Here is a 27929-nt window from a genome sequence, read left to right on the forward strand (position 1 = left end):
CTTCATTGTTTTGGGTTTGTTTTTGTAGGTCCTTTTCTTGTCTTGTGTTTCCCACAAGATTTGTTGTAGAGCTGGTTTGGTGGTGCTGAATTCTCTTAGCTTTCGCTTGTCTGTAAAGCTTTTGATTTCTCCATTGAATCTGAATGAGATCCTTGCCGGGTAGAGTGATCTTGGTTGTAGGTTCTTCCCTTTCATCACTTTAAGTATATCATGCCACTCCCTTCTGGCTTGTAGAGTTTCTGCTGAGAAATCAGCTGTGAACCTTATGGGAGTTCCCTTGTATATTATTTGTCATTTTTCCCTTGCTGCTTTTAATAATTTTTCTTTGTCTTTAATTTTTGCCAATTTGATTACTATGTGTCTCGGCGTGTTTCTCCTTGGGTTTATCCTGTATGGGACTCACTGTGCTTCCTGGACTTGGGTGGCTATTTCCTTTCCCATGTTAGGGAAGTTTTCGACTATAATCTCTTCAAATATTTTCTCTGGTCCTTTCTCTCTCTCTTCTCCTTCTGGGACCCCTATAATGCGAACGTTGTTGCGTTTAATGTTATCCCAGAGGTCTCTTAGGCTGTCTTCATTTCTTTTCATTCTTTTTTCTTTATCCTGTTCAGCAGCAGTGAATTCCACCATTCTGTCTTCCAGGTCACTTATCCGTTCTTCTGCCTCAGTTATTCTGCTATTGATTCCTTCTAGTGTAGTTTTCATTTCAGTTATTGTATTGTTCATCTCTGTTTGTTTGTTACCTTAATTCTTCTAGGTCTTTGTTAAACATTTCTTGCATCTTCTCGATCTTTGCCTCCATTCTTTTTCCGAGGTTCTGGATCATCTTCACTATCATTATTCTGAATTCTTTTTCTGGAAGGTTGCCTGTCTCCACTTCATTTAGTTGTTTTTCTGGGGGTTTATCTTGTTCCTTCAACTGGTACATCTGCCTTTTCGTCTTGTCTATCTTTCTGTGATTGTGGTTTTTGTTCCACAGGCTGCAGGATTGTAGTTCTTGCTTCTGCTGTCTGCCCTCTGGTGGATGAGGCTATCTAAGAGGTTTGTGTAAGTTTCCTGATGGGAGGGACTCCAGAACTCTCTTTTTAATATACAGAAATGATCGTGCTATTTTTCTGGTCTGCTCAAAACCTTGTAAGTTCAAGTCTCTCCTCCATCTACCTGCTAGCACTCATCCTAGCCACATGGTGTAAAAATAGCCTTGTGTTTCTATACCTCTTGGCCATACTCGTCTGTTCCTTTACTCCTAGCCACTTCACCAAACTCCTACTCATCCATTTAAGCCCAACTAAAGTATGAGTCCTCCTGTGATGCTTTCCCAGTCCTCCAGCCAGAATTAGTTAAGCCCTCTGCTGGATTTCGATTAAACCTCCATTATAGCACTTACCATTATCTGCGCTAGAATAAGCCTAATTTTGTAAATATGTGTCTCTTACTCAGTGGTGAAATCCTTAAGGAAAAGGGACATCTCTTATTCGTGTTTCATAGTCTCTCCTTTCAGCCTCCTGATGGTCTTCAATAAATGAATAATTGAACTGAGCTATGCTTGTACTTGTTTTATTTCTCAAGCACTAGTGTATCAACTCCTTGTGCAGGGATCAGGTTTTCATCTCCGGGTCTCCTGCAGTGCCCAACACAGTGTCTTATACACAGTAGGTGCCTGATAAATATTTGTTGAGTGGGACTGAAAGAATTATGTTGTTTGAACAACATTTCATTGAGGACTGAGATTTGCCTTTCTCATTTTTGCACGAAGCATAACATTTTCAACCACAAACTATTCCTGCTTGGTTAGTATGCAAGCACGTCAGTTTTGCAGCCATGGATGTGACTAGCGCTACCCACGGGTGAGTGCTGATTGATGCTAACTGTAGATGCAGCGGAAATATTAATGAGCTGTCACTTCTCAAAATTCTTAAAGGGGATTTTTTTTTTTGCAATATTTAAAGACATGCCAAGGTTCTTGGAATGAAATCCTTTGATCAGCAAGGGCATTTTCTTTTGAAACATGTATTACTTAGAATACCAAAAGAAATTAATCTTTAAATATAGTGAACCAGCTTACACAGAGAATAGCTGATTCTTTTGCTAGTTGCTATGAATGTATGCAGAGTTAGTGTTTTGTTAGGGGCTGGAACTCAGGCAAGTTCATTAACCTCTCTGATCATCATTTCCCTCACCTGTAAAATGGACGTTAAAATATGTGCCTTGTTGGTGTGTAAGGATTACATGACACCAGGGCTGCCATGGTGGCAGCTGTCTTTTGTTCTTACTGTGGCCTCACATTCAGGCATTTTGAAGCTCAGCTTCCCCCACCAGCCCCCAACTGATCTGAGTCCTGTTAGGATCTTTGTCTTGAAGCTGTTTGTTTTTTCCCCTCAAAAATAAAAAATAGCCTTAATCTTATCTGAGGGAATAGTGTAGGAGGATATTTCCCCAAATGTCAGTTGTGGGGTCTATGGATCAGAAAGTATTGGGGTGATTTTTGGTTTGGTTTTATTGATTTGGGCATTTGGGAAAAGGGTTGTTGTTCATATTGTCTAAAATGAGTGTGTATTTATGGTGTAATTGCTTTAAGGCAAGAGCTAACGAAAGATCTCTTTAAAAATAAGTCACTTCGAGGTCTGCTGACAGTCTGCAAACATTGACACTTATGTAACACAAAGGTAGGAGCACCTCCCAGTGCCCCAGAAATCTGCAGTGACGTCTCCTCCCTGCATCTGGAAGCTCTCAGCTGCCTGTTTGTTGTGTTCATCTTCTAGGTTACAGCACCATGAGCCCACAGGAAGACAGTGAAAACCCTCCGTGCACCAACGACCCCTTGTCGGCCGGGGTGGACGTGGGAAACCACGATGAAGACTTGGAGTTGGACACCCCACCTCAGACTGCTGCCCTTCTAAGTCACAAGTTCCACCACTACCGCCTTCACCACCCCACGCTGCATCACAGCCACCACCTGCAGGCGGCCGTGACCGTACACACTGTCGACGCAGAATGCTAACCTCCTCACCTCCATCAGAAGATGAGATCTGGGAGATATGGAATGTTCTGGAGGGAGAAAGAGCCAGCATCAAATCCACTTGTGTCTGTGCTCTGTCTAGAGTCATTTAACTCGTTTTCCTGCCTGTTAATATATTTCAAAACAAGAGAAACAACGACAGAATCACATTTGTGAAGATGCGAGGCTGGTTGTGAAATGGAGGGGAAATAAGTCTGATTAATGAACCTGCCATAATACCAACGGAATGAACAGAAGCAAACCTCTAAACAGAGATGGAACCTACAAGGGAAACATTGGGAGCCTTGGTTAAGCTGAGCCAGGGGAATGTTCCGAGGAGCCCGAAACATTTGGCTCTCCTTAACTGGAAGAGAGAAAAATATGCTCCAGCGGAGACTGGGAACGTGGCACATGCAGAGAGAAACGTGTGCTTTGAAGATTTCACCTGGTTTCTTAGCAGTACCTAGATACCACAGTTGCTGTATGGAACTCATGTTAAGCTCTAAATGATGCATCTCAAAATTTCTAAGTAAAGGATTATTTTTCTACTATTTATTGAACTTTCAAACATTCTCAAACTTTGGGGGAAAGAAAAGGAAACACATGAGGAATTTTCACCAGTTATCCCTAGCTGTTTTGTGTATAATGAAGTGGTTCTTTGATTAAGGAGTTTTAGATCTTATTTAACTGATACCATCCCACTGCCTCACTCCACAAAAATGGGGAAATGAAGAAATCTTTCTCTCTGACTTGTTTACATACATTTTCTTTAGAACATCATTTCGTGGAAATAGATCTTGATTTGCAGTGCAGTATTCTTTTCTGTGTTTGACAGAGGTGGTGACAGAGGTGGGGGGTGGGCAGAGGAATCCAGGAAGCTTTCAAAGAAATGTTATGTTTCTTTTGAACTAATTTCCATTTCCCATACAGTGCTTTCCTTAGGTTTCTACGAAACCTAATATTACACCCCCAGCCTTTCAGCTAAAGGAGGGTTGGATTTATTCTCCTTGTTTTAGAGACTATAAATTTTTTAATGTCCCATTTTGATTCTGAAAATATGGAACGCATAAAGGAAGAAGTTTTTCAAATTCAAAATTTTGATTCCAAAATAAAGATTTCTTTTGAAATCATAGTTTAAAGCTGCTGCCAGTCCTCCAAGAAGATACCCACCAAACTGCTTTGTGATGTATACAGAGGGTGATCAAATCTGGCTAATACAACATGGGGCATTGTAATTTTAAAGTAGTGTTCTAATTACAGTGATGTATTTTAGATTCACATTTTGTGATCCAAATATGTTATAAAGACATTCTTGCACCGTGTGTGTGGTAAATCTCCGTTTATATGTAGTTGGAAAAAATTCACTGAATAATGTTTTAATGATAGGGTATTACGATATAATGTAAAAAAAAATAAAAGTGGTTCTTCAGCAGTACAGAAAGTCAACTATATGTGTGCTATCAGGAAACCTCTTCATACTGTGTATAAAATTGCAGTCTAGTGAAATAAACTGTATGAACGGACAGTCTTAGTGGCTATAGTGATTTGTTAATGGACCACTTCTTGTGCCTCAAGGCAGATTACACTTTGTAACCTAGCAGATAAGTTGCCAAACTGAAAGTAGGCTTCCTTTCAGTGCCACAGTCAACTTCAGGGGCTTCCTGACCATCTTGACTATGCAAAGAAACTTAAGACTCTAATGGGATGAAATTAAAAGCAAATAAAATGTGTGGATCATAGCTCCCCCTTTCTGAGCATCTAAATTAGTGTCATATATAATAAATAAATGGCTGTTCTCTAACTGCTGGAGGGAATGAATGACTTTCCTGTCTTCCCAGAATATCAAACCTCTCCATGGAACACTGGGGTCATTTCTCAAGTTGAGAGTCTTTGTGTTATGACACTAGCCTCTTGATGGAGGGGAACCTGGTTGTTTTCAAGAAAAGAATCACAAAACTTAGAGCTTACAAAATAAAATACGGACAGCCTACTCAAAGACAATGAGAGAAATGTATTTTGTGTCTTTTGTGATGAGAATCTCTCCCCATCCTGAACTTTCAGGGAAAGTGATTGAATACTTATACGGGAATAAGAATATAACCAAGTTTTGCAGTTCCTGGAGAATATGACATACAGCTTTGTGCAGTTTGGGTTGAAGTTTTGATCTGCTAAGTTACCTTTTGTCTTCTTCCCCAAGCATTGCATATAATGTTGTTTAGACATTTCTTGTTTGTGTTCTTGTTGTTATTTAAAAGGAAAAATACGGTTTTGGAAACTTTTCATCATGGCAATCAATATTGGCTCCTTTTGCCCCACAGATTACATTGCTTGTTTGTTTCTGTTTGTTTTCTTTTTTTTTGTTTAAGTAATTTTTATTGCCGTATAGTTGATTTACAATTTTGTGTGAGTTTCTGCTGTACAGCAAAGTCAATCAGTTATAATATACATATATACACTCTTTTTTAGATTCTATTCCCATATAGGTCATTACAGAGTATTGAGTAGAGTTCCCTGTGCTATACAGTAGTTTCTTCTTAGTTATCTATTTTACATATAGTAGTGTATATATGTCAATCCCAATCTCCCAATTTATCCCTCCTCCCCCTTTCCCCCTTGGTAGCCATAAGTTTGTTTTCTACATCCGTGATGCTACTTCTGTTTTGTAAATAGGTTCCTTTGTACCATTTTTTTTGGTTCCACATATAAGCGATATCATATTATATTTGTCTTTCTCTGACTTCACTCAGTATGACAATCTCTAGGTCATCCATGTCGCTGCAAATGGCATTATTTCTTTGTTTTTTATGGCTGGGTAATATTCCATTGTGTATATGTACCTCATCTTCTTTATTCATTCTTCCATCGATGGGCATTTAGGTTGCTTCCATGTCTTGGCTATTGTAAATAGTGCTGCAATGAGCATTGGGGTGCATGTATCCTTTCAAACCAAGTTTTTCTCCAGATGTATGCCCAGGACTGGGATTGCTGGATCATATGGTAGCTCTACTTTTAGTTTTTTAAGGAATCTCCATACTGTTCTCCATAGTGACTCTACCAATTTACATTCCCACTAGCAGTGCAAGAGGATTCCCTTTTCTCCACACCCTCTCCAGCATTTATTGTAGGTTTTTTGATGATGGCCATTCTGACCAGTGTGAGATGATACCTCATTGTGGTTTTTTGGTTTTGTTTTTTTTTTTAGGTAAATTAAAGCTATTGTGTCTTTATTTTTAGCATTTTTTTAATCTTTATTTTTTTAACATCTTAATTGCTTTACAATGGTGTGTTAGTTTCTGCTTTTTACAAAGTGAATCAGACAGCTTGCATCTCCCTCCCACCCTCCCTATCCCACCCCTCTAGGTGGTCACAAAGCATCTAGCTGATCTCCCTGTGCTGTGCGGCTGCTTCCCACTAGCTATCTATTTTACATTTCGTAGTGTATCTATGTCCATGCCACTCACTCACTTCGTCCCAGCTTACCCTTCCCCCTCCCCATGTCCTCAAGTCCCTTCTCTACGTCTGCATCTTTATTCCTGTCCTGCCACTAGGTTCTGGAGAACCGTTTTGTTTTTTTTTTTAGATTCCATATATATGTGTTAGCATACGGTATTTGTTTTTCTCTTTCTGACTTACTTCACTGTATGACAGACTCTAGGTCCATCCACCTCACTACAAATAACTCAATTTCATTTCTTTTTATGGCTGAGTAATATTCCATTGTATATATGTACCACATCTTCTTTATCCATTTGTCTGTCGATGGACACTTAGGTTGCTTCCATGTCCTGGCTATTGTAAACAGAGCTGCAATGAACATTATGGTACATGACTCTTTGAATTATGGTTTTCTCTGGGTATATGCTTAGTAGAGGGGTTGCTGGGTGGTTTGGTAGTTCTATTTTTAGCTTTTTAAGGAACCTGCATACTGTTCTCCATAGTGGCTGTATCAATTTACATTCCCACCAACAGTGCAAGAGGGTTCCCTTTTCTCCACACCCTCTCCAGCATTTATTGTTTGTAGATTTTTTGATGATGGCCATTCTGACCGGTGTGAGGTGATACCTCATTGTAGTTTTGATTTGTATTTCTCTAATAATTAGTGATGTTGAGCATCTTTTCATGTGCCTCTTGGCCATCTGTATGTCTTTTTTTTTTTTTAAGATTTTTATTTTAGCCACTCCATGCGACATGCGGGATCTTAGTTCCCCAACCAGGGATCAAAGCTGTACCCCCTGCAGTGGAAGCACAGAATCTTAATCACTGGACCACCAGGGAAGTCCCTACCTGTATGTCTTCTTTGGAGAAATGTCTATTTAGATCTTCCGGCCATTTTTTGATTGGGTTGTTTGTTTTTTTAATATTGAGCTGCATGAGCCATTTGTATATTTTGAAGACCAATTCCTTGTTGGTCACTTCATTTGCAAATATATTCTCCCATTCTATGTGTTGTTACATTGCTTGTTAAACAAGTCTCTTCTGACATCCTGGAGGGGGATCCCATCAGTGCCTTTCACTCACTAAGGCCTCTTTCCACCTGTAGCCAACCTTGCTTATCAGTGCAGACAAGTACCAAGAGCTAAGGGTGTTCCAGGTCATTTTATACAGCTAGACAAGGAAATTTCCTATTTGTGCCCCCAACAAAACAGGGTTCAGACTCACACTAGTTCTTGTGGCAGACATTCATCTGCTTTTTGGATACATTTATTTTAGAAATTTTGGAAAATGTGTGGTAGTTTTTCTTCCTCTACTTCTTGATTGAATTTGAATGTTCAACTAAACTTCATTAGTGTTTTTTATTTGAAAGACTTTGTCCAGTTTACTCAGACAGGCTTATTTTGCCTGTTAGAGTGACTGGTATGTGAAAAGAAGTCCTGGAAGGTCACTTAAGCTCATTTCTCTGTGGCAATGGCCTGCTGTAGTGATTACATTTTTTAGAATGTATATCTGCTAGAATAATCAAACACAGCGTCCTAGAGGCATCTGTGTCCTCTGTGAACAGAGGAGTGGTAATTTTCCTGGCTGAAATCCAATGCCATATTCAGAATTCTTTTGAATTTTTCAGTAAAAAAGTTGGAAGACGTATTTCTGTGACTGTTACTTATAACTGTATAAGATGCTTTGTTTAATAGCCAAGGTGGGTGTATATCAAAATATGTAGATATATAGACATCTGAGATTTTCCTGGTTTTCCTCCCACCTCCCTCTTCAGTCCTAAACTGCTCATTAAGCCTCTTCATCCCTTAATTCAGTGTTTCTTAACTTTTTAAGAATTCATTATTGTCCCCCTCCTAAAAAGAAAATTTTGATTTAATTAAAATTCACCCTAACAAGAGAAATTAAACACTAGAGGGTAGAGGGTAAGATTTGTCATGGCTTTGGAGAGCTACAAACTATTGTAATACCTGATTTCTTTTCCTCCCCTGAGAATCAGTTTTCAGCACTTCGTGGGCAGTATCTACCCCATTTGAGAATGTGTGCCTTATAATTCTGTCCTCAGCCCCCTTTTCAGTACTTCTTGGGAAGGTAGAGCATTGAAGTGAAAGCAAGGGGGCCTGGGACTCTGATCCCAAGCTCAGAACTGTCTTGGACTTCCTCATCTCCCTCTCATTTCACATCTGGTCAATTGCCAAGTCCAAAGTCTTTGAGCAAACAATATCACTCACCTTCATCCATCCCTTTACTTTTTTTGTGACTGATTTGTAAGCCATCTATATATCTCCACTGAATCGGTAGCCTCTAAACTGGCTCCTAGACTCTCTTCTCCAATTTTTCTTTCATTCAACAAGTATTCCCTGGGCTCCTACCACACATCCGGCTCTGCCCTTGGAGCAAGTATACAGGAAGGAATTAAACAGCGATCCCTTCTCACACTGCACGTGGAGATGTCACTGGACAATGGGGCTGGGTCCGGTGTTTATCCCACTCTTCCTCCATTATTAAGCAGTGAATGTGACTCCAAGAACTGGCCTAAATCATAGCGTTGGATTTCCTGTTAATCCCACTGCAATCATAATAAACTCATCCTACGTATTTGGTCATAATCTTAGACTTAAGGCAACCAACATAAGGCATTCCTCCAGCACAAGGGAAGATGTGATCTAATCTGAATCCCACCCTCCCTCTGGAGCCTTCTTTGTGTAAGACCATTTGAGTTGACTTTAATACCTGCACCTGAAAGTATCCAATATCGACATTAAACAAGCAAATACAAAAATATAAGTATAATTTCAAATATGGCTATTTGCTGTAAAGGCAAGGGAAGGGTGGTGGACAAAGTAACCCATAGGGGAGGGTGTGGGCAGGGAGAAAATCTGCTTTAGATTAGATGCTCAAGGAGAGCCTTTAAGAGAGTGATGTTGAAGCTGCTACTGAAGAATGGGAAAGAGCCAGACAGCAGGGCAGGGGGACAGTGGTAGGCTGACATTTCCAGCTGAGGGAATAGAACATGCAGTGGGCTTAAGATAAGAGGATCGCATCTAGAGCATTGGCTAGCAAAGGGAAAGTGGAATGTGATGAGAATGAAGAGGTAGGAAAACGTGGTCCTGCAGGCCATGGAAGAAAAATAGATAAGTGGGAAGCCAGTAGGATCTTTTAAGGAGAGGGTGAGGCTATCTAGTCTATATTTAAGAAAGACCATTTTGAGTTGAAAATTATTGTGGGGTAGGTAGCAAAAATGAAAATATGGACAGGAAATCATTGCAGAAGTGTAGATGAGAAATGCAGGATGATAGCAGTAAAGATGGAGGAAAACAAAGTGGTGGAAAATACGTTTTGGAAGCAGAAATGGGGGAGGGTGGGCTTGCTTGGTTACGGAGAGTAATGAGACAGGGGTTCCTGACTTGGACAATTACAACAATGGTGGCATCACTTTCTGTGCTAGAGAGCAGGAACAGTTTCAGAAGGAGTAAGGAATGTTCTATATGCTGGGTGTGAGATAGCTAGAGATGTCAAGTTCATCCCGCATACTCCCACCCAATAATTACTGATGACTGACTCGCATGGAGCATTTGCTGTGTGACAGGCACTGTGGTAAGGTGTTCTCATGTGCTAACTCATCTCCTATAATTTAGCTCTGATCAGTCAACACCATATAAGAGCTTTCAGCCTTACCTCTCTACCTAATCCTCTTAGTGGCATGCTCCACAGTTTATATCCTGCTTAAGTTCAGAACTTCATCCTGCTTACCCCTCGTGTACCTCTGCTGTGTTCCAGCCAACTGGTCTGCTGGCCAAACACCTGACTTCTTGATGTAATGTATGTCTTTGTTCATGCTGTGTGTGTGTGTATGTGGTTTTTTTTTTTTTCCAGCTTCACTGAGGTATAATTGATATATGAAATTATAAGATATTCAAAGGGAACATTGTGGTGATTTGATACATGTATTCATTGTGAAAGGATTTCCCCTTAGCTAACATCCATCATCTCACATATTTGTCTTTTGGGGGAGGTGGGGGGGGGTGAAGGTGAGAACATTTAAATTCTACTCTCAGTAAATTTCAGTTGTTGTGGTCAAGTATAGTCACCATATTATCCATTAGATCCTCAGACGTTATTCACCTGACAGCTGGAAGTTTGTATCCTTTTACCCACCTCCAGCCCATGGCAACCATTTTTCTACTCTATTTCTGAGATGGACTTTTTAAAAACTATTTCACATGTGATACCATGCTGCATCTGTCTTTCTCTGTCTGACTTATTTCATTTAGCATCAATATATCGGCCTATAAAAGGCTACCTATATATTATAATAATAATTTTTGACATCAGTACCTATCTAAAAGCAAAAATAATTCCTGTTGGCTAATTTATGTGTACAGCTACTTATCTAATATGCAATATGGTTTTAAATAGCATTTCTTTAAGAAAGAGCTTACATATGGAAGGTTTTTAAATCTTTCTCATAAGACTTCTTGTATTTCTTTCACACTCTTCCCATTCTATTTCTGGGTGCTGCTTGATTAAAGTGTTTTATGTAACACTATCCCACCAGGATTACTGCCTTAGTTCTTCCTCTGGCCCTAGTGCTTTTGGAAAAAAAAAAAAAAATTACATAACAGAAGCTTGGCTCCCGGACAAAGGTATGTTCTTGACTTTCAGGGCTCCTTGGCAGTCCTTTATCCAGTCCCAGTTTACTCTGCAGTGCGCTCTTCCAAAAACCCACTCCGAAATGTTTCCACTGTCTCCAGCCCTGCGCCAGGGCCTACCGCAGCCCTCTGCAGCTGCCATATGTTCTACCCTGAGGTTTCAATAGAAGCCCTACAACTTTTACATCTTTACATCAAAATGGCTTTCAGGCCTCATTCTCTTTATTGGTTCTCAGAGGAAGAAATGTCCCTGCTCCTTACCAGAGCCAACCCTTATGCTCTTCAACCAGTTGCACCAAACATGTACATCCTCAGTTCCCCTTCCCCAGTCAGTGGCCGCAGAGCCTACGAATACAAACCGTCCTTAACCTTGCTTCCCCCTCAGGTCACTCTTAGGCGGTCCTCTGTCTGTCTGGACCAATATTTCAAAATTGTAGTATTTACTCAAAAACTCACCCAGGCCTCCATGCTCTCTCCTTGCTGCCTCCCCTCCCTCAGAAGGTATAGACACACCCTCCTCCCAGGTCTGTACCCCCAGCCTCGGTGTTCCCTCTCTTCCTGAAATCCTGACCCCCCTGTCCATTTGCCTGTGACTCGCCACATGGATGTTTCCCAGGCCATTCCAGCACCCTACTCCAAGGTGCTATCCTTTCTCACCTGGACCCCTGCAGCAGCTTCCCCGCCATTCTCTCATCTCCATTCTTGCCCCCTCCACTTCATTCTCTACGTGGAGGTCTGAGTAATCTTACTTTTATTGAGTTAAATTTCATGTACCATAAAAGTAACCATTTTGAAGTATACAATTCAGTGGCCTTTCGTACCTTCAAAATGTCATGCAATCATCACCTCCATCTAGTCCCAAAACATTTTTGCACCCCCCCCCCCAGAGGGAAACTCTGCACCCATCAAGCAGTCACTGTCATTTCCCCCTTTTCCCTATCCCCTAGAAACCACCAATCTTTCGGTCTCTGAATTTACCTAGTCTGAACTCATCTAACTACAAGGTGACCTTTCGGGCTTTTTTCACTTAGTATCATGTTTTTGAGGTTCACCCGTATAGCGTGTATAGTAGCGTGTATCAGTACTCGATTCCTTTTTGTGGCTGAATGACATCGATTCCATTGTATGGATATACCACATCTTGTTTATCCTTTCACATATGATGGACCTTCGGGTTGTTTCCATCTTTTGACAATTGTGGATAGTGCTGCTTTGAGCATTTGTGTACAAGTATTTGTTTGAATACTGGTTTTCACTTCCTTTGGGTATATGCGTAGGAGTTGAATCGCTTAGTCATATGGTAATTTTATGTTTGACATTCTGAGAAACTGCCAGACTGTTTTCTAGAGTGGCATCATTTTACATCCCCACCAGCAATGTGCAAGAGTTCCAATCTCTCTACTTCCTTGCCAACATTTCTTTTCCTTTTTTCTTTTTCATTATAGCCATCCTAGTGAATGCAAAGTACTAGCTCATTGTGGGAGAACAATCTTTTTTAAAATGTAAAGTTAAAACTTGTACTTACTTGCTTAACATGTTTCATTTTTTGCCCTTGCCTCCACTCCCTTTCTGCCCTTAAGATGAATTCAACCTAACACCATTTGGCCCCCTTTATTCCTGGTGTCTTCTCTTAACTTCTTGAATAAGCCTTGCTCTACCTCAGGGCCTTTGCCTGTGCTACTCACACTGCCTGAGACACTTCCTCTCCAAGCCCACCTCTCCCAGCCCCATCCCTCATCTGGATAACCACTGCCCCTCCTTCAGATCTCAGCTTCAATGCCACTTTCTCAGTGACTGCCCATGTGGCATTAGCTTACACTGTTACATTACTCTGTTGGGGGAAAAAGGTGATTTAAACCCAAAACTGACAATGGCTGCTTCTGCCTGCTAACAGAGAGGGTAGCATAATCCTTATCAATGGGAAAAATCCATCTTTATACTGGCCCTTCCACTTACAGAGGGGAAAAAAGAGGCTGAAACTCTGAATCCTCTGCCAGTTTTTTCTGTGCTGCAAAACGATGAGACTCTATTGTGTGAAATTGTCTGTGTAGTAAACTGGGGTAAACGGAGCTTCTGAAGGGATTGGAAAAACAAGAAGGTGGGAGATGTATAGGGAGTCTTGAGGCAGAAAGAGGACACCAAACATAAAGGCTCTGGGACCCACAGAGAAAGGTGACCACTGAAAGATGCACTAGGCACCTAGTGACCAGGAGGCTAAAGGAGTGTTGGGTTTCAATTTGTATGTCACACATACACACCCATCTCCCCACAGCTTCACCAGAGTTTTATAAACACAAGCCTTGAGTGAGAATGAACCAAGTTCCCACCGACCAGGACGCAGCAGAGAGAAGAGGACAGTTGCGGGTGCAAGAGACAAGCAAAACAGCGGACTGAAGCAAAAAAACTCAGAGCCAGAGGCAACAAGAGCCCTGAGGAATTCACAGAAATCTTGGGACAGTCATTGGACTTCTTACAGGACCTGGGATAAAAGCTCCAAGCCAATTTTACTTAAGTCTCCAAGCACAGTGTGACCTCAGCTGACATCTGGGTACCACAGCACCGTCTACTAGATGTCTCCTTCGCTCTCATCACACTCTTGTTTTATGTCTGCCTTCCCCACCAGACTGAGCACTGCTCAGTCCTGGGTATCTTTCTTTCTTCGTGCTGCATCCTGGTGCCCATCTCAAGCAGGCAACCTAAAGATATTTGTTGAGTGAATAAACTTTTTTTCTGATCAGAATTTAAGGTGGTTTAAAAAAGAAACAAAAGATACTAAAATGGGATCATTTCTTATTTTTTATTTAGACCACCCCCCAAACTGGAAATAGAGTGAAAGACACAGTTGAAAATGGAAGATGGCTAACATGATAGGAATCTAAGTTTATTTACTAAAAGATTGGAAGAGATTGGAATTGGCTTATCAGGATGTTTCACAAGCACATCAAAATCAACCTGTTAACTATAAAAATATCAAAAAGAACTAAAACCCTGTGCTTCTGACCTTGATGAAAAGAAGACTTTCTTAAACAGGGCCTGAAAAAGCAGAGGTCATAACTCAAAGATTGGTTTAATTTAAAATTTCTATGCTACAAAAGTAACAGAAAAGAATTTTAGTTGCAAAAACTAGAACAGACAAAGGCTTGGCACTGAGAAGAATAATATGTATTAAAACTAACCTATTCATAATAATAACCTAATAAAACTAGTAAGCAAAGGAGAAGTCACCTAATGGAAAAACCAGGCCAGGAGTTCCTCTTCAGTAAAAAGAAAACATAGGTAGTGAGTAATCAAATAAACAAGTGTTTGACCCTTCTAGAATTAATGAAATACAAATTGAAATGAGGTAAGATTTTTTTCACTTATAGATTGGCAAAAATTTCAAAGTTGTGTAACACTCTAATGTAAATTGGTATAGATACTTTGGTAAATATTAAAATTTTAAATACACCCTACCTCAGAAATTCTACTTCTCCGCATGTGTCTGACACAAACACTAACTTGAGTGTGACGAAACTTGACAAATATGTTTACCGAAGTATTTGAGCATTTGCTGGAATGGAAAGAACTGGAAGCAATCTCAGTTATGACTAAATAAAGTGTGGAATATCTATATCATGAAATACTATGCAGCAGTTTTTAAAATACAGTGGATCTGTGCACAAACACAGTTATATCTACAAACATCTTGTTGGGTAAGAAAAGCAAGTTGCAGAGAGTTACGTATAATGTGGTACCTACTGTTTTGAAAATCACAAGAAACAATCTTACGTGTTTTCTACTGGGACATATACATGCATGTGACTGCACAGAGCGGGGAAGACCTGCTCCAACAGATCCCAGTAATTATCTCCAGGTGGGAAGAAGGGGTGGCAGTGGCCAAAGGATATTAGACTTCTTACCTATGACGTTTCAAATTTTTGCAAGAAAAAAAAGTATGTTGTTTGTATTATTAAAATAATTTAAAATTAAGTGCATAACAGCAAGACGCTACTGAGCAATGGAAAAAAAAATGAGCCACTGGGACACACACATCATGGGTGAATGTCACAGGCGGTAGCTAAGCAAAAGAAGACCGATGCAAAGAGTACATTCTTAGCAAGACCATTGAGATGAAGTTCCAGAACAGGGAGAACTAGTCTATATGGGAAAAGAAAGGCAAAGCTATAGGGCTTCCTTGGTGGCGCAGTGGTTGAGAGTCCGCCTGCCAATGCAGGGGACATGGGTTCGTGTCCCGGTCCAGGAAGATCCCACCTGCCGTGGAGCAGCTGGGCCCATGAGCCATGGCCGCTGAGCCTGTGTGTTCGGAGCCTGTACAAACTCAAAGCTATGGTCTCTTCTGAGAGTGGGGAGACTGGTGAGGGGCACTAGAGGCATGGAAAGATGTGGGTCATGTGAATGAATCCGTTTGTTAAAATTGGGCCGTTGTGATCTGTGCATTTTTGCGTGTGTAAAAAAAAATTAAATTAACAAAACTATGCATAGTTTTGTGTCTTTCATGATACCATGTTTAATTTTTTTCATTTTGCCCCAAATTAGATCAGCCCTTCCTCAAACATGCTCATCCTGTTTCCCATCTCTGCCGTCCTCTCATTGATTACTGTTCACCGAAGCCCAGCCCAGACTCCAGACAAGAAGGACCAGGCAACTGTGGGCACCCCCCAGCAGCGATGGTTTGAGGAAAAGAGGGGTGTGTTCCATGTGTTGAATGGAAGTGGTGGGTAGGTGTTTTATTTGTGGAGAATGTGTGTTGTGTGCTGCATGGCCAGCGCCATGAAAGAGACCCAGGACAGGAACTGTGAGTCATTTCCTGTGCTAACTAATCAGCATTTGTTTCGTGTTCAGGAATCAGTTTACAGAGATGGGAAGCAGAATAGATGAATAGGAAGATACCAGTTCAGCCTTTTAATTATGGAAAAGTCAGAAAGTGCAGAGACACAAAGCAAATGGGCGCGTGCTCTGGAGAGAAAAAAGATGCCACCTTAGAACAGTTCTCTGTTGACCTTCAAAGGGCCACAGCCTTTTCAGATTAGGTCCTTTCTTTGTATCTTACAAGAGCAGGATGTAAATGTGGAATTTCAGTAAAGAAGGGACCTATGGTCTGGGGTGGGAAGACAGACCGGGCAAATACCCTCCTTGCAGGCTGATGACTGGAATTCCTAACAAAGGATACGAACTTTCAACCAAATTAGTGATAAGATTTAAAACGTAAAATACTTGGGAGTTGTTATGAGGGTCAAACGAACCTTTGCATTAGGAAAAATTCCTGGCATTCAATGGCAGTCATAAACGTTATCTAGAAGTTGTAGCGGCAGCCCAAGCAAACTGAGATTGAGATTATTTTTGCTTTGTTCAAACATTTCTTAGTTAATTTTAGTTTTAAAAACTCCAACCTATCTTAGTTGGAAGAAAAGACAGAGAGAAAACATTTTTACAACTTGGTCCAGATTGATAGGGGATGTGGTAGTTTAGAGATGAAGGGTGTAAGCAGCCTGGAGACCCAGTCAGTCTCTGACGTGAGGGAGGCTGAGACAGACAGTGAAACAGCACCGAGGCAAGGCTAAGGGAAGCGTGGAGACCAGAGCACCTTTGCATCACAGCCATCCAAGTTGTAGGCTCTTCTCCCCTCTCCTCACTGTCTCATTCATTAATAGACTGGCTGGCTGACCCCTGGTATAAGAAGACTGGGTCCAAATCCATGCAGATACTTTCCTTTCTTTATTTAAATTGAAGTATAATTGATTTACAGTGTTGTGTTAGTTTCTGGTGTACAGCTTTATATATATGCAGTTTTATATATATATATTCTTTTTCATATTCTTCTCCACTATGGTTTATCACAGGATGCTGAATGTAGTTCACTGTGCTATTCAGTAGGACCTTGTTGTTTATCCATTCTATATATAATAGTTTGGATCTACTAGTCTGAAACTTCCAATCCTTCCCTCCCCCACTCCTCTCCCCCTTGGCAATCACAAGTCTGACCTGTATGTCTGTGAGTCTGTTTCTGTTTCGTAAATAAGTTCATTTGGGTCATATTTTAGATTCCACATATAAGTGATATCATATGGTATTTGTCTTTCTCTTTCTGACTTACTTTGCTTAGAATGATAATCTCTAGGTCCATCCATGTAGCTACAAATGGCATTATTTCATTCTTTTTTATGGCTAAGTAATCTTTCTTATGGCTGATATATATATACATACATATATATGTATATATATATGTATGTATATATATATCACATCTTCTTTATCCATTCACCTGTCGATGGACATTTAGGTTGTTTCCATGTCTTGACTATTGTGAATAATGCTGCTATGAACACAGAGGTGCATGGGATACTTTTTTAATAGACAGATTTTTATTTTGATAAAATACATGTAACATAAACTTTGCCATCTTAAGCATTCTTAAGTGTACAATTCAGTGACATTAAGTACATCAGCAATGTTGTACAGCCATCACCACTATCTATTTCCAAAACTTTTCATCACCCCAATGTGGGAGTACCTTTTACCTCACCTGACTTCCAAAATGATAATTCCATCGTTGAATACTAGAGCCGAAGGACCTTGGAGGCTATCATCAATCACCTCATTTATACAGATAAAGAAATTGATACTCATAAAGGTTTCATTCAAGGTCACAAAGCTAGGTGATAGCAGAGCTGGAACTCAATCTAGAATTCTTGATTCTTAATCAAGAGCTCAGTCCCCAGGGAGTTCTTTCTGCCATACACTCTATTCTGCTTCAACTATTTTTAGTCATTCAGATGAATTAGTCTAATGCAGAGGTCATAATGCCAAATGCCCACCAAAGCCTACAGGCACAAGACAGACATTCAATAGATGTTTCTTGGATAACTGAATTACTATATCTGACAACCTGAAGGGGTTCATAAATCCCCCTATCTAACTGAGGACAGCCGACTGTAACATTATTGCCATATTGATTGCCAGTTTTTAAAAGAAAAGCCAAAAATTTAGATTTGTATGTAAAATGTCTTAATATTAAACACTATTGGTGTTTGGAGGCCATAGTCACTATTCAGACTTCTGTACCTTCAGAAATCCAGGTGTGCTGTGTAAGAACCATCAGAGAAATATGAGTCCTCAGTAGCATGTAATAGATACTGGACAGATGTTTATTGGATAAGTGAATAAGCGTCACGAATTCACTCCATCACATTGCCTCCTCAGGCTAGGACACTGGAGGTATTCAAGAAAAGCCTTTAGAAAAGATTCTTGTGTTTAATGGGAAGTTAGGAAATCGACCAATGAAGTCATTTATTTACTTGTTCATTGATTTACTGACTCACGAATTCATAGATCATATATTGTATACCAGGCACTGTGCTAGGTATTGGATATACGAAGAACAGGAATACACAGCCTTTGCCCACCAGGAACTCACAAGCTCTCATAAACAACTATAAGACGATGTTGTAACTTATTGGAAAGATGGTGCCCAGTGCAAGTGTAAAGGAAATGCACAGGTAGGGAGTGTTTGAGGGGCCCAGGGGAAAGGTGGAAGAGCTAGAAAAAATGAGGAACAGTTTACCAGTGACAGGCTGCAAATGGAGAGTGAAAAAGAATAGGTGGTTGGGCGGATGTCTATTATTACTCTAAAATTTGACATTTCTCTTGTCTATATTAGGAGTGTTGTTCATGAGGTGTGGTAAGCCTAGTTGTTTAATTAACCTTTTACTCTACTTCCCTGAGAATACAGATATCTCTAAAACTTTATGTTTTTGTTCCCTTTTTAATGACTAAATGTAATAATTAGACACGTATGTCAAGATGTATGTACAAGGATATTTACTGTCATATTATCTCATTTTTTTCAATAGTAAAAAATCAGAAATGAGAAAATCATAGAAAATTTATTAAAGAAGTTATTATGAAATGAACTACTTTGCAGTTATTTAAAATTGTTGTTTTTGTTTTCTGTTTTTTGTTGTTTTTTTTTTTTTTTTGCGGTACGCGGGCCTCTGACTGTTGTGGCCTCTCCCGTTGCAGAGCGCAGGCTCCGGACACGCAGGCTCAGCGACCATGGCTCACGGTCCCAGCCGCTTCACAGCATGTGGGATCCTCCTGGACCGGAACACAAACCCGTGTCCCCTGCATCGGCAGGCGGACTCTCAACCACTGCACCACCAGGGAAGCCCTAAAATTGTTTTTAAAGAATAAATAATTACATGGGGAAATGCACAAGATGTAATATTAAGTCTTGAAAAAAATACAAAATTATATGTTTACTATCAGAGTTAAAATGTATATATGGAGAGAAGTTTGCATAAAAAAAGAGTTAGATCCCACATGCCGCGGAACGGCTGGGCCCGTGAGCCAGGGCCGCTGAGCCTGCGCGTCCGGAGCCTGTGCACCACAACGGAAGAGGCCACGACAGGGAGTGGCCCGCGTGCCGCAAAAAAAACAAAAAACAACAAAAAAAAGAGTTAAAGTAAATATTCTAAAATATTAACAGTAGATTTTTTATTGTTGTAATTACAGATAGTTATGTTTTCCCCTCTATATTTCTTTATTTTTCAAACTTTCAACAATGACTATTATTTTCTTGGTTTAAAAAATATTAGTTTGCAATGTTATTTTGGGTGCATATTGGGTTATCCGTCCAGCCAGACGACTTGTCTGGGAAGTGTCCCCAAACTTTCACTCTAAATCCACAAAGTCATTGAGGTGACTCCTAAGACACAAGAGTGTACAAAAAAAACCCTGTCCCCTTGGCTACAGTCAGTTGGTCCACAGGTGGGCATCTGACCCAGGCTAGGCCAGTCAGATTACATTTACTGAAAATTTGGAGATGAAAATGATTCACAAATCAGGTGTCCTTTTGAAAGGAAGAGATAAAAACGAGAGCTGGAGGGTGACCATTTTTTCTCTTTGTAAACTAAGGAGTAGAGAAAAGTAGTCCCCAGAGGAGGAAAGAATGTTACCAATGTGCAGAGAGAAGGAAGGGAGAGAGAGAAGGAAGGGAGAGACAGCAACCAGGTGGGGTCAGATTCCCATGACATGTGACCCTACCTCTCATCCTTAAATTCCATGAGACAGCTCTATGCTTTACAAGAAATTTCCCTTTTTTGCTTAGTCTGAATTGATTTGGATTTTATTTCTTGAAACCTAGGGGTCTATCTAATACAAATATCTCTGGTAGCATAAGGAGAGAAGCCAAGCTCCCTAAGAGAGCTTCAAAATGGCACTGCTACTCTGTGAGGCCAAGGACTGCATTTCTCAACTGGGATTCCCATCATCTGACCCACTGTCAGATACAGGGCTGGTGCCTGACACAAGCTCACTGAGTGATAGCCTGCAAGAATGAATGTTGTATTGCTCTGCCTTTACCCTACTTGGTCTACATTGCTACGTAATAATTAGAGTGTATCGGGGTAGTGAAAGGACATTTCAGAGCGCCCTTCCCTTCTTCTTATAGGAAAAGTGCTCAATATAATTGGCCTGGGAAATATCATCTTTTGTTCAATTCCACAATAATTTCATCAGCACTTGTAATTAAAGGTTAGGCATAGCTGAAAACATCTCTTTCATTGCTAACGGGCAAAAGGCATCATTTGGAAAATACAGAAAGTTTCTTATCAAAGCAAAAGAATACAAATTGATGTATAAATGTAATCAGAAGGCACTTTCTACAATTTATTATTCATCTGTCAGACAGTCAAGAGCAGCTACAGGGTGTAATGTGTTGCCAGGTCATTCTCTATTCTAAACATCATGGTGAGTTAGAGAAAGTGCAGAATCGTTTGAATGGAGCCTTTTCTCCAAGGCAATAGGGCAAAATATGTATGGTATATAAATAGGGTAACTTGTAAAAGTTTGGGGTTTTTTGAAATGATGAAACCAGGTCAAACTTCCAAAGTTTCCTATAACTCCAAAATCTCACTTTGGAGATAGGAACATATGTTTCAAAGCTGCGAAACCAGTGGTATGAACAGCATTACCGAATGTTGTTAACAGTGCAAAGTCTTTAAGTTTTCTGACCTACTAAATTTAAATAGGAGGTTTAAAATGTTCTGGAAATTGTATAATGTACAAATTGCAATGTCAGGCTGTCAACTGTTAGATTCAATTGCTAATTGAAAACTCTTCTACCACATGTATGGCTTATATAACCCTAAAGGAAGACGATGGTAGGGCCAGTAGCAAGAAAAAGTAAACTGTGAATCACAGCCATCCAAATATTTTAAGTGCATCAGCTTTGACTCTTTGGGAAATAGACCTGTAATTTTCACTCAAACAGAGCCTTATGAGTTGAGGGTTAATATCTGTGTTAAATTTCCTCTCTAGAATCATGAAGATGCAGGCTGAGAACTGGGAATACAGTGATGAATGAAAAGGACAAGCTCTGCTCTCACATGGCAACCTGATAAATGACCTTCAAGTTGGGATCTGAAGGATGAATAATAGTCATGCAAACAAGGAAAGGGAAGGAGTTCCAGGCAAGGAAAGAGCATACTAGAAGGCCTGAATGAAACAGAAAGCACCTTGAGTTATAGTTTTACATACATGTATGTACCTGTATTCATCATATTTTTTTATTTTCTGTATTTTATGGTGGTTTGACATCTTGGGGACCAGGGGAGGGACTGCCTCTCTCAGGGTTAGCTGATTTCTAGAGAGTGCAAGCTTGTCTTTAATAGGCAAACCAACCAATCCTGAGTCCATGCCTCCACCTACCTTGTTTTATCAGGCTCCTGCAGTCCAGGATACTGTCCCCCTGTTCTAAATCATCCCAGAACCAGGGACAACTAGGGACCACCTCTATAGCCCAGAGCCCACTGAAATTATTCAAACTCGCTAATCCTAAATCTGCTTACCCTGCCTTGTCTTGCATTTCCCACAGAAACCACGATAAACACTCATGGCTGTATCTTCCCCATATCCCTTCTGCCTCCTGACCAACCCTGGTGTTTCCCCAAGTGGCCTTGCATGGCACGGCATGCCCCTTTTCTTGGGAACTGTAAGTAGCTGTATCTTTTTTTTCCCCAGTCTTATTGAGATGTAACTGACACATAACACTGTATTAGCTTTAGGTGTACAACACGATGATTTGATATATGCACAGACTGAAAAATGATTTCCACAGTAAGTTTAGTTAACAACCATCAAACTGTCTCTGAATTGGTAGCCATCTCTTGATCTGCTGGCCTCACCATATCTAAATAAAAACAAAACCCCTGGTGCATTTTAAAGCAGTGACTCTCATATTGTCATGGAATAACCAAAACTCAAAGAAAACAAAACAGTATCAGAATAAATACTGACAAAAGAAATATTAGTACATACACTACTAAAAATATTTTGAATGAAAAACTGGAAAATATCTCCGATAAAAATGCCATACAGGGCTTCCCTGGTGGCGCAGCGGTTGAAAGTCCGCCTGCCGATGCAGGGGACATGGCTTCGTGCCCCGGTCCGGGAAGATCCCACATGCCGCGGAGCGGCTGGGCCCGTGAGCCATGGCCGCTGACCCTGCGCGTCCGGAGCCTGTGCTCCGCAAGGGGAGAGGCCACAGCAGTAAGAGGCGCGCGTACCGCAAAAAAAAAAAAAAAAAAAAAAAAGTCATACAAAATAGAGAGACTGGCATTCATTCAATCAATGTGTATTTGTTGAACACACTATGTGCCAGGCACTGTGCCGGGTACTTGGGTACAATAGTGAACAAAACAAAGATCTCAGTTCTGTGGGCCTTGTATTCTAGTGAGGAAGGGAGAAAAAAAAATTAACCATAAAATTGGTAGCTATAAAAACATGTTGAGGGCTTCCCTGGTGGCGCAGTGGTTGAGAATCTGCCTGCCAATGCAGGGGACACGGGTTCGAGCCCTGGTCTGGGAAGATCCTACATGCCACGGAGCGGCTGGGCCCGTGAGCCACAACTACTGAGCCTGTGTGTCTGGAGCCTGTGCTCCGCAACAAGAGAGGCCACGGCAGTGAGAGGCCCGTGCACGGCGATGAAGAGTGGCCGCCGCTCGCCGCAACTAGAGAAAGCCCTCGCACAGAAACGAAGACCCAACACAGCCAAAAATATAAATAAATAAATGAATTAATTTTTAAAAAAAATGTTGAGTGCTAAGGGAAAAAATTTTCAGGAATGTGATGATTAGGGTGGGCCTCAATTGAGGAGGTGAGATTTGATCAGAGACTTGAAAGAGATGAGGGTCATGCAGGTATCTGAGGGTACAGCCAATGAAAGGCCCTAAGATGGGGTCAGGTGTGGCTGTTCAAGAAACAGCAAGGCTAGAACACTGTGGCTGGAACAAAGTGAATGAGGGGAGAAGGCTGACCAGGTTAGAGGAGTGACAAGGATAGAAAAGCAGGAAGTAGGAGGTGGGGGAATGGCAGATCGTGTCAGGCCTTGTGCCCCATTTTAAGGACTTAGGCTTTTACTCTGAGTGAGATGGAGAGTCATCAGAGGGTTTGGAGTGACATGATCTTAGGTTTTTAAACGATAACCCTGGGTCCCATGTTGAGAATATACAACAGAGTGCCGGGGAGGAAGAAGAGAGCCCATTGGGACAACTACGGTAATAATTCAGGCGAGAGATGATGGGCATTCAGACTGCACTGGTAGCAGTGAAGATGGCGAGAACTGATCAGAGTTTGGATGTATTTTGAAGGTCAAGTCAAAAGAATTTCCTGGCAAAGTGGATGTGAAGTTTGAAAGGGAAGAGTCAAGGGTGATCTCAAGGTTTTGGCTGAGCAACTGGAAGGATGGACTTGCCAGCAACCAAGATGAAATAGATTGTGATGAAGAGACAACTGGGGGTTCAAGTCTGGAGAGGAGAGCGAGGTCCATGTGGATGACGTAAATTGGGGAGTTGTCCGCGTATAGATGTTTACAGTTACAAGACAGAGTGACTGGATACGGGGAAGAGATGACCAAGGCCTCGGCCCTGAAGAGAAGAATCTTCATTCGTGATGAAAATTAAGTCATCAATAGAAGGAAATTATGCTTATGGATGTGAAGAGATGGTAAGAAGCCATTAAAAATGTTAGAGCTCACAGAATATGGAAAAATATTTATTTCCATGGGAACAAAGCAATATACAAAATTATATCTAAATATGACACATCATTGTAATATGTGTATAGGTATAGATATGGATATAGGGACAGGCATATATATGAATTTATGAGAAAGAGAGGAAAGACATACAAGATTATTAACATTATTTTTCCCTGGGTGGTAAAACTACAGGTTACTTCCCCCTACTTTCTAATTTACTGTATTTTCAACATTTTTTTCAGTGAATATGCATTATATTCGTCATGAGGGGGGACTTTTAAAAAAAAACTTTTTTTCATTTTCAGAAGTAACAAAAATGTCACTTTTCCATAACAATCATATTTTTTCTTTAACAATTTTTTTTAAAGAAGTACCAATGGGTTAATTTAGTATGTTTATGGACACTGTCAGTAATTCAATAATAGTGGATTTTTAATAACATGAAACATGTCTTTCTCTTAAAGTGAAATATTGGTGCCAAATCTTGCCCCATGGGACTCCCCTGGCTGTCCAGTGGTTAAGACGCTGTGCTTCCAATGCAAGGGGCACGGGTTTGATCCCTGGTCGAGAACTAAGATTCTTCACGCCATGCGACACAGCCAAAAAAAAAAAAAAAAAAAAATCTTGCCCCACCAAAACTACGAACTAATTATGCAGAGCTTCTAATCATCCCCAACATGAAACCTAGGCCCCGTGAAGTCTTTCCCCATGGCCATTGATGACCACTCCATTCTTCTAGTACTTCAGGCCAAAAATCTGGGAGTCACCCTTCATTTCCCTGTTTCTCTCACATTCCGTGCAATCCATCAAGGCACTCTCTTGGGTCTATTTTCAGAATATATCCAGATATGATCACTTCTCATCAGTTCTGCTGCTCTCTGGTCCCAGTCATCATCATTTCCTCTCTGGATTACTTGAAGAAACTAGTCACCGTTGTCCCTGTTTCCTCCTTGATCCCCTATTGCTTCCACACAGCGGTCAGAGTATGTAAAACTTCGCTCAGATGATGACACTTCTCAGCTTCAAACCCTGCAGTAGCTCCCATCACAGTCAGTGAAAGTCAGAGTCTGCAGTGGTCTGTGTGGTCCCACACAATCTGCTTCCCTGCTCACAAACTCCCACCCTACTCCCAGTTAAGTCTTTGATGTCATTCACAGCCGTTTCTCCCCATCTCACTCGCTCTACTCCAGCGTGCTGGCCTTGCAGTTGCTTGAACATGCCAGACATGCACAGTGCTCTGTCTTAGGGTCTTGGCACTGCTGGTCCCGGCACTGTCGACTCCTCTTATCCCTTTCATGCCTCTGCTCAAATGTCACCTTCTAAGTGCAACCAGTCCCCTCCACCTGAACTCTAAATTCCCTGTATCCTGCTCTTTTTTCATCAAATATGTATTATCTTCTAACATATGATACAATTTACTTATTGTTTATTACGTATTTTCTCTCTGCCCCTACTAGAATGTAAGCTCCACAAGGGCAGAGATTTTTATTTTTGGTCACTGACATATTCTGTATGCCTAGGACAGTGCCAGCTTATAGTAAATAAGTAGTAAATATTCCTACAGGGTGCATTTTATACAGGCCCCTCAGCAACCCATCAATTACCTGTTGACCCCTGTGATTCTGGTACACTAGAAAAGAGATAATAACCCTCAAAAAAGTTAGGATAATAATAACAGCTAAGTGCTCACTGTGGGCCAGACACTGTTCTAAGGGCATCACATGTAGCAGGTTATTTAATTCTCTTAATAATCCTATGGGGTGGGTGCTATCATTGTCCTCATCACAGAGGAGGAAGCTGAGGCACAGAGAGGTTAAGGGTAATGTCCAATGTCACACAGCCTGAAAGGCAGAACTAGCATTTAAACACAAACAGTCTAGAGCCCGAGTCTGTGGTCTTTGTGACTACTTTCTATACACCTCTCAGATGCACATGTATTCAGGGAATAAAGCCCCTACACGATTCTAGATGCTGGATGTAGCATGAACAATATTTGCTGAAGGAAATGACATCCTCTTGCACCATCCCCCAAATATTAAAAAATTAATCAGAATTTTTTCATTCATGGAATTTTAAAAGATCAAGTTACTAAAGATTTATTTCAATATTCTAACACTTCTTTGCTTTTTTCTCAGTAGAGGACAAAACTATTTTTCCCCACACTTCTCTATTGTTCATTTATTTCATCCAGTAAATAATTTTCCCAAATCAAATTCTTGCTTCTGGGCTTCCCTGGTGGCGCAGTGGTTGAGAGTCTGCCTGCCGATGCAGGGGACACAGGTTCGTGCCCCGGTCTGGGAAGATCCCACATGCCGCGGAGCGGCTGGGCCGGTGAGCCGTGGCCACTGAGCCTGCGTGTCCGGAGCCTGTGCTCCGCAACGGGAGAGGCCACAACAGTGAGAGGCCCGCGTACTGCAAAAAAAAAATTCTTGCTTTTGTTTAATACTTTTTGCATTAATGGGAAAATGATTTTTTTTGGGGGGGGAAATGATTTTTAAGGGAAAGCTGATATTTGTGTTAATAGTAATAGTAAATTGAATATATATCCTGTAATATAATTGAACCCATATGACTTAGAACCATTTTTTGACTATGAGAAAAAAGTAGTACAATGTACCCAGCAAAACTTATTTCCACAAAATGGAAACTGGTCTTTCCAGTACTGTTTGGATATTTTTATAGCTACACTAGTGGGAGGATTTATATAGTTCTTTCCTTCTGTGTTCATCTGCCGTGATGATTAAAAATTTAAATAAGTTTGCCAGTAGCCCCGTTTGGCAGCTGTCGTACCTATTAAATAGAGTGCATCTTTAGAGCATTCCATTCACTGCTAAGTGGAAAGAATTTTAAAGAAAACTAACCTAACTTCCTGGGGAGGAAGAGATTACACACGATTCAAGTGAAAGTTAAGATACATTGTGAATAGGTATTATTGTAATAGGTAAGAATTTCAATTGTAGTTATAACTTCCTAAATACATTTATAGTGTGATTCGAACTCCTTTAGCTGTGGCGAATCCAGCTATGATAGCAGTTGATGTACCTATCTTTCTGCCTCTCCAAACTCTGGATTCACCATGAGCTGCTTGAGAGTGAAAAACTCCATTACCTCAACACTTGGTCCATGTGAAATATCTAGATACCATAGAGCCAGGCTATTGCTGGATGGTTTTGATGGCATGTAAATAAGTTTTTATGGCCTCTTTGTAATCTATTTTCATATTTCTCAGAGGAATAAAAAATGCTGTTCCTTCTTGAGAGAGGCCCTATAAATGTATTGATATTTAGGAATTATCAAAATAGTGCTCTGATATTAAAGCTCCTCAGATATATAAGTAATGTACAATTAATACTAAGAAAAATTATATCATCATCTATAGCTAGTGTTTTATCACTAACATTTAAGGTATGATATAAGGAAAATATTCCTAAAATTGGAGTTGAGCAGGCTAGATAAGAATCACCCATGGGCTTCCCTGGTGGCACAGTGGTTGAGAGTCCACCTGCCGATGCGGGGGACACGGGTTCGTGCTCCAGTCCGGGAAGATGCCACATGCCGCGGAGCAGCTGGGCCCGTGAGCCATGGCCGCTGAGCCTGCGCGTCCGGAGCCTGTGCTCCGCAACGGGAGAGGCCACAACAATGAGAGGCCCGTGTACTGCAAAAAAAATAAAATAAAATAAAAAAGAATCACCCAGAGAGTTTTTTAAAAATGCAGAGTCCTGGGGCCCACTCTCAAATATTCTGATTCCATAGGCTAGGATGCAGCATAGGAGTCTGGATTTCTAAAAGCATGTCCAACTAATTCTAATGT

The 27929-nt window shown here is 40.7% G+C and overlaps 1 protein-coding gene across 5 annotated transcripts in view; it reads left to right on the forward strand.

The window, feature by feature from the left end:
• Positions 1 to 22321, forward strand: part of CACHD1 (cache domain containing 1) — a 235360-nt gene extending 213039 nt beyond the window's left edge. For 3 of the 5 annotated variants that reach the window (XM_067726410.1, XM_067726413.1, XM_067726412.1), the window contains one exon: positions 2763 to 4523. In XM_067726410.1, the coding sequence (XP_067582511.1) occupies positions 2763 to 3001 (239 nt within the window). In that variant the 3' untranslated portion in view covers positions 3002 to 4523. Of the gene's footprint in view, positions 1 to 2762; positions 4524 to 13354; positions 14693 to 21399; positions 21621 to 21955 lie in introns of those variants that run through there. The other 2 variants (XR_010940869.1, XM_067726415.1) reach the window with 2 other exon arrangements.
• Positions 22322 to 27929: the final 5608 nt, after the last annotated feature.

Source organism: Pseudorca crassidens, chromosome 2, assembly GCF_039906515.1.
Source record: "Pseudorca crassidens isolate mPseCra1 chromosome 2, mPseCra1.hap1, whole genome shotgun sequence".
NCBI lineage: Eukaryota > Metazoa > Chordata > Mammalia > Artiodactyla > Delphinidae > Pseudorca > Pseudorca crassidens.